The sequence below is a fragment of the Scleropages formosus genome, chromosome 13, assembly GCF_900964775.1.
Source record: "Scleropages formosus chromosome 13, fSclFor1.1, whole genome shotgun sequence".
In the NCBI taxonomy this organism is placed as follows: Eukaryota; Metazoa; Chordata; class Actinopteri; order Osteoglossiformes; family Osteoglossidae; genus Scleropages; species Scleropages formosus.
In genome coordinates this window covers 9,022,022-9,033,217 of record NC_041818.1, presented here as the reverse complement: position 1 = coordinate 9,033,217, position 11,196 = coordinate 9,022,022, and the positions used below count along the sequence as shown (strand labels likewise).

General features: G+C 45.9%; 1 protein-coding gene across 1 annotated transcript; it reads right to left on the bottom strand.

Annotated features, from left to right (window-relative positions):
* Positions 1–1,467: 1,467 nt before the first annotated feature.
* Positions 1,468–7,668, bottom strand: cfl1 (cofilin 1). The gene is made up of 4 exons (XM_018737467.1): positions 7,529–7,668; positions 3,114–3,424; positions 2,553–2,629; positions 1,468–2,391 (listed from the first exon to the last, which is right to left on the bottom strand). Exons 1-4 carry the CDS (start codon positions 7,529–7,531, stop codon positions 2,279–2,281), a joined length of 504 nt encoding a protein of 167 aa, XP_018592983.1. The 5' UTR covers positions 7,532–7,668; the 3' UTR covers positions 1,468–2,278.
* Between the last annotated feature and the right edge of the window lie 3,528 nt (positions 7,669–11,196).

The window sequence follows — 11,196 nt, the reverse complement described above, 5'->3', positions numbered from 1 at the left end:
CTTCAAGACATCTCATTTGAAAATTTCATAAAACGTAAGCAACGTTAAAATCAAAACTAATTTCAAATTATTGAGAATATCCTGTCTCCGCAAACTCCTGTGAAATACCAGTCGACACGACTCTTGCCATCATCACGTTCGGCGTTTGCCAGCACTCAGGAACAGGACACTTGAGCTGCAAACTGCGGACGGAAGCTGAAGTCAGTCAGTCCCGTGACCACGTTCTCCGTGTGCGTTTCGGATCCAGCGATGGGTTGGATAGTACATAGAGTTCATTGCAAGTCTCTTTGGAGAAAAGCGTCTGCTAGGTGAATAAACGTAAATGTCACTCACCGTCATCCAGGGCTCCTCCAAGTCGGGGTCACGGTGGTCAAGAGCCTATCCCGGAAGTGCGGGACACCCTGGACAGCATGCCAGTCCATTGCAGGCTATTGTTACACACTAATTTAGTCAATTTCCCAGCAACAATTTGTCAAACTGCAAAAAAATATGTTTTCTTGAATGAAACTGCTATGTAAAAGTTATTAGAAGTGTGGTTTTGACAGAATTACCTGCTTTATTATAAGAGCTGTAAGCACTGTGGCCACAACAGAAAGAACTGGAGATGATCGTTTTACTCGGTCTTGGATTTTAAGCGATTTTTCTTCATTTGAAATGTCTTGAGAGCAGAACGAGTCACAAGCATTTAGAGGTGTGCCGTTAATTGCCCTCTGTTGCAACAGCTTCTCCAGCCCATGACTTGTACTATGAAAACAGTAACACAAATAGTGAACTTAATTTAATGCTTTCAAATAGGTTTATAAACCATAGCCGGGGGGGGCAGCTAGGTTCCATATTAAACCACACAGTACAAGATATAGGGAGAAGAAAACTAGAAGATTGAGTTGAAAAAGCAAACCATTGTATCCCACTTAGGATGTGAAATGACAATGTGTTCAAGTCACAGGACAAACTGAGCTTTAAAATCTTGCAGGAGCATGTGGTGCAATAGATGCAGTCCAACTGGATGGGCAGGTTCTAATAAAACACCACTCGCTCACTGTCCTTAACTACCTGTCCTTGTTAGGGTCATGGCAGTTCAGAGCCCACGCCAGAATTACTGGGGTACTCCACGGTGACAATCGACCCTATACACGACTGGCACAGTACCTGCTGCACCATCATGCCGCTGCAACAGCATCAATGGTGCCCAAGAATACCAGCATATGCTAGTAGTTAACCTGTAAATTTGGCTTATCTTACACTTTTACCCAAATAAAAGGCAGTTGCACATTCTGCTAGGAAAATCCTACAATTTAGATCTTGGAAACTTCCAGAGTACAAACCTCTGAAGACTACTGTATCATACCATCTCAAAGTTGGGGGGAAACCCTTGCTTACTGCTTCCACACATAGTGCAAACATTCCAAGCCTGGACAAATGAAGGTGCAGACCTGCAAACAGTTTAAATCACAAGAGGCAAACAAGTGGTAGTTTAGTGCTTTTTTTATTAGAGATCAGGAGACGATACAAAACATCCACCAACCATGCACCCGTTTGCCTTCGACACTCTGTACACAGGCTGCCCACCAACTTCGCTAAGCACACCTCCTTCACTCTTTCTCCACCCTTCAAGGCTTATTAACTGGTTACTGTATTTGCAGGTAGAACTTGGTCTCGTGGTATTTATTCCTTCAATGACTTGGTCTAATTTGGTGCAATATCTGCAAACAAAACCTTGAATCGACAAGTTCTGGAATTTATATTGACAAGTTTGTTAAAACAAACTGAAATGTGTTCCCAAAAAGCCGCAGCTTAAAAGCTTGTGCAAGTTTTGTAAAATTCAGTTGTATTACACCTAGGCTCAATTACGCACTAACGGTAAAGAAAAAGGAAACTAGAAGTTTGGCAAAAAGTAAATTAACAGTATTTTAGCAGGATTGAAGTTTGAATTGTAACGGTTGCCCTTCCATCACTTCAGTCTATTGAAAGCCAGAAAAACACTGTCCTGAATCTTACACCATTTTTTAGTTCTATTTGTTTTAATGATCATCATCCTTCAGTATTCTGTTAAATCATTTTTGTATTTGTTTTGTTCATTGTCTGCATGAACTGGAATGACAGCCTACAATTTTGAAATTTAACTGTCAGACATAACCCCCCCACAAAGATATCCCTCCCATCTATTCCCCCCTTAATTTTTTCCCCCACTCCTCCTCCCACCCATATCGGAATGAACAGCCAAACCCTTCAAATATTTTGTTTTCTGGTAGGGCTCAACCGAAGCCCCGAGGTAAATTTATAGAGGGCTCCCTTCGAGAGAAATCACTGATGAGCCTCCAAGCTTTTCGGCAAGGGTGCGTCGGTCCTTGATGTCCTCTATCCCGTTAACTTGCCACTCGTGCTTAATACCTGAAACACAAAAGGTTATTCAATATTCTTGTGATATTAAAAACCTCAGACGACTACACTGAGTGTCTAGTCCGTATTTTTCAGAAGCCAGCCATTTTTGCATAAATTTGTTATATGTACGACAAAGAAGCACTTTGGAAATGGTGTGTTCTATGGATTACCTGTAAATTTCTTCTTAATGGCATCCTTGGAGCTGGCATAGATCATCTTGCTCTTCAGAGGAGCATTTTCTGGGGCCCTGAAATTGGGGAAAGGGGTTAAACTTCAAATCCTGAGGGTCCCACACAGCCCTTTGGGTACTCTGATTCACACACTTGAGGCAATGGCAGCAACTGAACAGGCGACACCCCACTCTGGTATCACAGGGAACAAATGCACACCTTGGTAAGGGTTCCACACATTTCTCAACCCAAAGAACACCTAAAATATCCTCCCAAACCAACCAAGTCCAGTCTGATTGGTGGTACCAATAGGATTTCATTAACCTTTTATCCTTTCATTGGTAGAAAAAGCCAATGAGTTTCACCCACCAATGCAGCACATTAAATTACCTTCCAACATGGGGAGAGATCCTTTAAAGTACATTTGACTGGTGATTTTTTTAACCCATTTCAACTGTACATAATTTCTCAAGCTACAGCAAGGCCTCCTACTGGGACTGGTCTAACTGGAAGATTAGATGCCTGCACTTTGCCATTCATAGACATTGCTTCCATTCTCACCAGAAGATGAAGACAAGGTCCTCCTTCTTGGTCTCCTTCGTCTCATAGGTAGCATCATACAGAGCGTAGCGGCAATCATCTGGAGGCAGCATCTTGACAAAGTGCAGGTAGGGGTCCTTGACACACTCTCCAACATCACCAATCAGGATCTCACGGCCCTCCTCCAGAATGATGTGCTTGTTGTCTTCGCTCAGACAGAAGAGCACTGCCTTCTTCCTCTTCTTCTTCTCGTCCTCGTTGGCTTGTGCTTTGCGCACCTTCATCTCATTGAAGACCGTAATCACATCATCCGTCACTGTCACACCGGAGGCCTGCAGGGCAACAAGAAGAGTCAGTGCCCACAACTGACAAGCACAGCAGCTGCTGGGAGTGCCCTGTTGAAGCACTACTTCTGGAAACACCTACCATAATCAATGACACCTACAGCATGAAAAAAGATCTTGGTGAAAGCTTGTATTTTCAGTTCTAATATGATTACATGGCCCTTCACTAAGATGCAAAGTCACTTGTTCGTCTTGTTTTGTACCTGTGGGTGGACAAGGTGGGGCCCGGAAAGGGCTCACTGCAACCTGCAAGGAAGGGACGTGACACTCAAGGACAGGTGATAAGGGAAACTGATAGGAGGCACAGAGGAGACTGCGCAGCTCCTTACAGTGCAGGACATAAAATATCAGTAGGGCGGGGCAGCGGCTCAATTCACAGCAGTGCCACGGGAGCGCCGCTGGCACGCCGAGGACAGCTGAGCTTCAAACTGCTGCACGCCAAGTTCTGGATGCGCGAGAGACGGCCTGGCTCAGCTAGTTTCAGAGCCACCTACACTTCATGTAAATTAAAAATTCAGGGAGGGGGGAGAAAAAGGCGCAAGAAATAGCACCGCCTCCAAAAAAAGACAAAAGCAGCAATCTAGATTTTAGTTAGCATGGGGGTGAGGAAGAAGCGGCAGCACGATACAACCTCAAAAGCACCATTCCGAAAAAAGGGTGGTGCCAAGTGCCAGCGACCATTTTTACATTAGTGTTCTGCATTACAGCTCCTCCACCCCTTGCTTGAATAGATCCAGTTTGTGACTCAACAAAACAGCTTTTTCCTATAGCAAACTGTACATAGGAATGTTCAACACATTTCAATCCATACAAAAAGGGCATTATGGGTATTGCTGACACATACAAACACTCAACCAAAAACCCAGGTGCTCCAAGGCCACACTAAAATGCTTTCTGACATCAGTACTCGGTGTATTCCAGAAAAAGCATCTCAGACAGTGCAACTATTATAGAGACCATACTGTGTTGCATTTTGGTGTGACGCTGCTTTACATTCTGCGCTGCTAGAGGGGACAATGGATTTTCTGTGAGAATGCAGACCCTACCCTCACCAACAAGCTACGGGCCCCCGATTCTCATTACCAAAGAGGAATGAGAACCAGACAGACAAAGGCAAAAAGGTTGAGTTGAGGGGGACACAAAGGAGCGAATGTCAAGTATTATATACAGGATCCTCCACACAACTCATGGCTCATCCATTCAAGCCTCTTCGTCACGCACTAATGTAACTATATTGAACCGTGATACCATCCATCACCTCCGAGCATGAAGGTGCGAGCGCAAATTCATTTGAAAGAGGGGGGGGGAGTAGATTACTGGTCTTTCAAGAATGACCCAGTCTGGTTAGCAGTCACCAAACGGTTCAATGCTCCACAGAAAGCCGATACACTCAAGTTGTGTGTAAAGGGTACGGACCCTGCATGCGAGTGACATCTGACGCAAGACACCTGAGGTCACCACTGCACTCGGTCACCAAGCAACCCCTTACAGGACAGGAAATTGTTAGACTAAAGCTGGCAAATCCCAGGGGGGAGGGGGGGCACCCTTATTTTTCCTCTGCAGAAAGAATGTCTGGACATGTTACTACAAACCCAAAGGTCCTTCAAAAACTGCAGTGTTCTTTTGTCCTGTGAACAAACTCAGGTGCAAAAATAAACTGCTATTTCTCAAAACTAAACATCACCGCTGAGAGTTAAACAGAGATCCAGAAAAACAGCGTGTCTACCCATTTTTGGTTATAGAACGGGACCGATTCGGTGGGAATCGGTCACTTTCATCACGTGCCGCTGCTTTCGGCACAAATTCCTAAGCGATCCTAGCGCCAAAAAAACATTTGACAGGAGGGAGAACGAAAAAAAAAAAGAAAAAGCTGAGTTTAAAGTAACATCAGCAGAGAAGAAAGAGGGAACGGGTGAAGGCGTCCCAGCCTCGTACCGGGATATGGAGAGAAATGGAAACATGGAAGGCATAGGGAGCAGAACAGCTACGAAGGCACCGTCGTGGACAGTGTGTCATTGAAAGGACACATTCATAATACTTGTGTATTAACTAAAGGGTTGTGTTGGGCCTCCACTGAGGGCACAGAGCACGGGTTCAAACCAGCCTCTCCTACGAGGGGGGAAAAAAAAAAAGGGGTGAAAATTCCTAATTCAGCGTTGTCCTCTAAACTGTCTTCTATTAAGGATAAACGGTTACATGTGACTGATAAAAAAAAAAAAAAAAGCTTTCGCCTCCATTATCGCTGCAATTATTCCTTCCTCATATGTGCGCGTGAACGAATTAGAGCGCCGACTCCCGCCGAACGCGAGACGTGTCGGGAAGAGGCCGCGCGCCGCCTTACGCAACAGCGCTGTTCTCCCTGAAGTGAAGCCGCCTCAGCGCAGTGCTTACAAATGGCCCGCAGTCATGTATTACAGAGGCGCTCCCTCCGCATAGAAAGGCGCTCCATGTTGGACCCGTCCGTGCAGCGGAACGAGACACAGACATGGCTGTAAGGAGGTGCGCGTTCGGGACTACGACTCGACTTAGCTCTGCTCGCGCCATAGCGCGCGCCCACCACGCGCGCGCGCACACCCGGCTGACCGAACCGGTGCACGCGCAGGCCGGAGCGGGTTCGCTCGGACAGCGGGCGCATATATGAGGCGAAAACGGGCTGCAATTCAGCGCCGCTGGAAAACGGAGGCGTCGCGGACAAAGGACGGCTGGTTCAGAACATGGCTTCTTGAGGGTCTCATCGCCGGCCATTTCGGAGCTGCAGACAAAGCCGCTCGAGACATTTTCGCCGCGCCGAAGAGACCCTGCTACGTTCGGAGCTCCGCGACCCATAAAATGGACGGCAGAGGGAGGACGGGGCGGCCGCGGAGGAGCCGAAGACGCGAAGGGGGGGGAGAGAGAGAGAGAGAGGGAAGCCCGCGGACACAGCAACTAGCAAGGGGGAAAGAAGGAAAAAAAAACAAAAAAAAAAAGGGTCGGTCAAACTGCTCACCCGCCGACTCGAAACCACCACCACCACGCCATTTCCTCTCCCGAAACCGACGCCGGATTTTCACCATTTCGTCACACAAACACACACCTCACCCGCAATATCCCGAAATTGAAAACGTTTTCACTTTACCCCGGTGACACAGTAATACTCAAAAAAAAAAAATAAAACAAGCAAGCTGGAATAAAAGGCGCCCCGAGCTGCCTGTAAAATGTAGGGTGGGGCCACAAACGCAGCGTACACCATGTGCTCCATATATGTAGCCGCAGAGCGTTAAAAGCCGGGCAGCGCAGCAGCGCCTCGCTGGAATAAATCACTACATTTCTAATGAATGTAAAGCCCAACGGCTATTATTGCGCCGCTGACAGTGTTTGTTAGCGCAATAAAGCGGAACGCCGGGGCTGCGTTACCCCGCGTTACCAGTCCGTCGTCAGGATGACCAGACAACAAAGGGGCGATGAATGCGCTTATTACACTGGATTCGCCTCCATTGTGCCGCGAGACCCGAACGCATCGCATTCACTGCCAGCTCCCGCTCGGCCACTGAAGCGACGGCACGACCCTCCAAGCACGTTCACGAACCCAAGGCGCCGCTGGAGCAGCGATTCGAGCGCGATGCGGGACCCGGGTGGAGAGACGCCGGGCCCGCAGCCCCTCACATGGACGGAGGACGGAGAAAAGAAATGGCGCCAGTCCTGTTTTTTCTGCTTTTCTCCCGTTTCCGTTACATCCGACACCAGGCAACGAGACACAGGAACACAAACGATTAAAAAAAATACACACTGATTGAGTAGTAAGCCTCATTCAAATATCGCGAAAAATGGGCAGGATAGAAATAAAAGCTTCGACGATATCAGCTTTAAAAAAAAAAAAAAAAAAAAAAAAAAAAAAAAAGCGTTTCGTCAGCGACTGAGGAGCAACGAGTCGATGAGACAGCGATATTTCTGCACGTTTTCCGCCGGACAAACGAACCTGTACGTAACGAACAGTTAAAATTACAAATCCTTCTCGGAAAGAGTACAAACCCAACGCCCAGACCCCGACTATTATGTATGAACGTAGTATTAGCAATTTAGAAAGGGCGCAGAGGTTTGAGAACGCAAACGTACCATGGCTGTATTCTGTATGTGTGTCGGCGTCTGGAATTGAATGAGCTCCAATGCAGCACTCCCGTCTACACTTGCAGTAGCACACGGACGCGCCCCACAGAGCGCGCTTGATGACGAGTGGAGGGAGCGCGCATCCGGGTAACGTATGCTTGTTTCCACCACAAAAGGTGATGGGAGTTGCGGTTCTTTGTCCACACTGCTGTAGTCAATGAAGGCACGAAATGCCGTTCATTAGCCTGATGGATTCCACCTGAATGTTCCTATGAACCTAGTGGATAAGGACATAATAACGTGAAGGCTGTGGTTCAAAGCCCAAGAGTAACAGCACCAGTTATACCCATGAACAATGAACCCCTCCTGATTGTGCCAGTACAATTCCTTCCATCCATCCATCCATCCATCCATCCATCCTCACTAACTGCTAGTCCCAAGCTGGAACACAAAGCTTCTCCTGGAACCCTAGGATGTTCAGTACAGTATGCTCTGGACATGACCCCAGTCTACTGCAGGCCAAACACACACTTATTCACTTACACATACTGAAAAATGGCCATTTGGAGTCACCAATACACCTGAAATATACTTTTTGAATGCGTGAGGAAACCCACGAAGCACAGAGAGAAACTCGACACAAAACAAGCCTAACGTTGACCCATTTCTCCACCGGTGCCACTTTCTGTGCCAGCATGCTGTTGGAGCAGTAAAACATCCTGCTACATAAACAGGTTAATAGATATTATGTTTTTAAGGTATGAACATGACTTGGAGAGTTTTATTAGGGTTATTGAATTTAATAGCATTTGCAATAAAAAACCAGATATGTTAAATGCATTAAGATGAAGTGTAGTGTACACAGAATTTAGTTTTTGTATTATTTTTGTAGTGACCTGCTGGAGTGACTTTGAGCAAGGTACTTACCCTAATTGGTCCAGTAAAAATTACCCAGCTGTACACACACAGTGTCTGAAACCACTTTTCCTGAGTGGGGTCACGGCAAACTGGAGCCTAACCCGGCAACACAGGGCGCAAGGCTGAGGGGGGAGGGGATACACCCCGGACAGGACGCCAGTCCACCACAAGGCACCCCAAGCAGGACTCGAACCCCAGACCCACCCAAACCCACTGTGCCACCACACCCCCTTACCCAGCTGTATGAATGGATATATCCTTTTCAGTAAGTTAACATTGTAAGTCACTTTGTAGAAAAACATCATATATATATATGTGTGTGTGTGTATATGGAGCCATTTAATAAATTTAAATAGACTGAGTCCCTTAATTAAGGTCAGTGATAGTTCTAAACACAGATCAAACACAAGTAAAATATATTACTATATTACATATTATTATAATTATCATTAAAAAATGTTACAACTATTTAAAAGTCCCCGTCCTGGGTGTGTCCCCTCCCCCTCCGGCCTTACGCCCTGTGTTGCCGGGTAGGCTCCGGTTCCCCGTGACCCCATATGGGACAAGCGGTTCTGAAAGTGTGTGTGTGTGTGTGTGTGTGTATTTAAAAGTCATTGATTTGCTAGTTTTATAACTCCTGGCAAATATTTGTCCCAGTGCTAGGTTCTCAAATGACAAAGAAAGAAAAATGTTACTTTACATTGTAAGTGAGTAGTTGGGCCAGACCAAAATATATACCGAAAATCAGGTAATGGTAATTGCAGTCAGTGGCGTAGGAAAAGTGCACATTGGAGCTGGAGGGGAAAATAATGAACACACCATATGAGCAATGACATTAACTTTGGACTGACTCACAAGGTTGTTAAATAGTTGATTCATATTCGGCCGAATACCAATTACCAGTAAGGAACACAAAACAGGTAACAGACTTCAAATGAGGACAACCAGTTGGTGCAGAATGATTTATTGTTGCAGGGTATACAAAATGTCAAAAATCATGACAGCATATGGAAAACAAGGAAAAGAGCGTTGTAATAAAAAGCAGAGCGGAACAAGAGTGGTACTACTGTATAAACACCAAAATGAACGGGGCAATGGAAACAGGAATGAATACATGTACAAACAATTATGTGAAGAAATCGAATTCAAATGCCTCCTCTAGGAGGATGGTCCTACTCCTTATTTATTCCTTGACATTCATATATTTCATGTGTTTATGATTTCGTCTCTGTCTTATGGAACATGGGGTTACTGGCAGCTCATGATGTGTTTCGTGTAAGTTTTCCACATTTCCAAGAAGGTATATATCAAAAAACACATGGAGAGGTCTTTGGGTGAGCAATGTCACTTATAAAAGCAAATGTCATTTTAAAAATATGCTCAGATTGTCAAGCCTGAACAATGCAGGCTCATCAGAAAAGAGATGTAGAAAGCAAGTTTGTGAGACGTAAGGAAACAAGGAGCAGTCAGTTTTAAACGAGGTTAATACGACGTTCTGGCCGGGAAGAGGTCCCAGTTTCGAACATGTCCGTAAGGAGTCCAGAGTATTTATTCAAGATGATCATCATGCGCTGCATTTTCAGCCCCGTTTAACTGCTAATGACTGTAATGAAGGCACATACTCATTCATGTTGCTCACCAGTTAAAAGAGAAATATACCCACGGGCTGACGACGTCTTAAGTGAAATACAGCTATACTATATAGTCTAGTGAAGGAAACAATCAATCGTGTCTCGCAAACGCCGCGTTAAACGGGAATTCAATATCTTGGCACACGGTAATGATTTGTCCTTGGCATCATAATAAAAAGGTCAGATGAGCCTCCAGCTTTGCGACTAATGCTGACATTTTTATTGTAAATGCCTTTCGGCTCATTTATCGTCACACGTCTGCTGGAATCGAGCGACCGGTTGTGCATCGACACCGTTGTGCCTGAACGCGCCATGTCCTCGTCGTCTTCGTCATCGTCGTCGTCTCTCCGGCCACTCTCGTGCTCGCGCTCGCGCTCACTCTCACCCGAACTCGCTTCCAAATAAGGAAGTGAACGGCGGCGACGGCAGCGCGGCCCGGTGCGCGTGCCCCGCTCCGTCTCGCGCGCACCGGACGGCCCGCGGCGTCGATTCCCATATAAGGCAATGAGAGGCATCGCGAGGCTGAAGCGAAATCCACTGACCGTTGAACAGCAGAGAAGAAAAAGACTGGATGGCGGGGGGAGGGGGTTGAGGGGGGCGGTGGAAGCGCTGGAGCGCTGAGCGGGAAAAGGGGCCAACATGGAAAAATCCGTCCGCGTTTGTGTCTCCGCAGCTATTCCTCATCTCTGATAACCTGCACATCTGGCAGTAATAGGCCCTGTTATCAAGAGACGTATCATAATTATATGTGTCCAATATCTAATTATATATTATGTAATGTGGATTTTTCGGGGGAAAATAAAACACACCGCACATTTCAGCAGGGTGTTCAGACTGCAAGGTGCAAGGATACTTGTAAGGATTGATCTTTAAGGGTTGCCGTACTGCAAAGCATGATGCAGCATGATTGTATACATATATAGTAAATGTGTGTGTGAGTGAGAGAGAGAGAGAGAGAGATACATTATAAGGAGTTATCACGTTGGTTGTTGGATGTTGTCTTTTGTCGAAAAAATGTCCACATTTGCCTTATACAAGCTGTGTGGTTGGCAAACTGTACATTTAAAAAACAAACAATATTTCAACTCATTTCCATCGTTTCAAGTTTATTGTCATAGCTACAAGTAC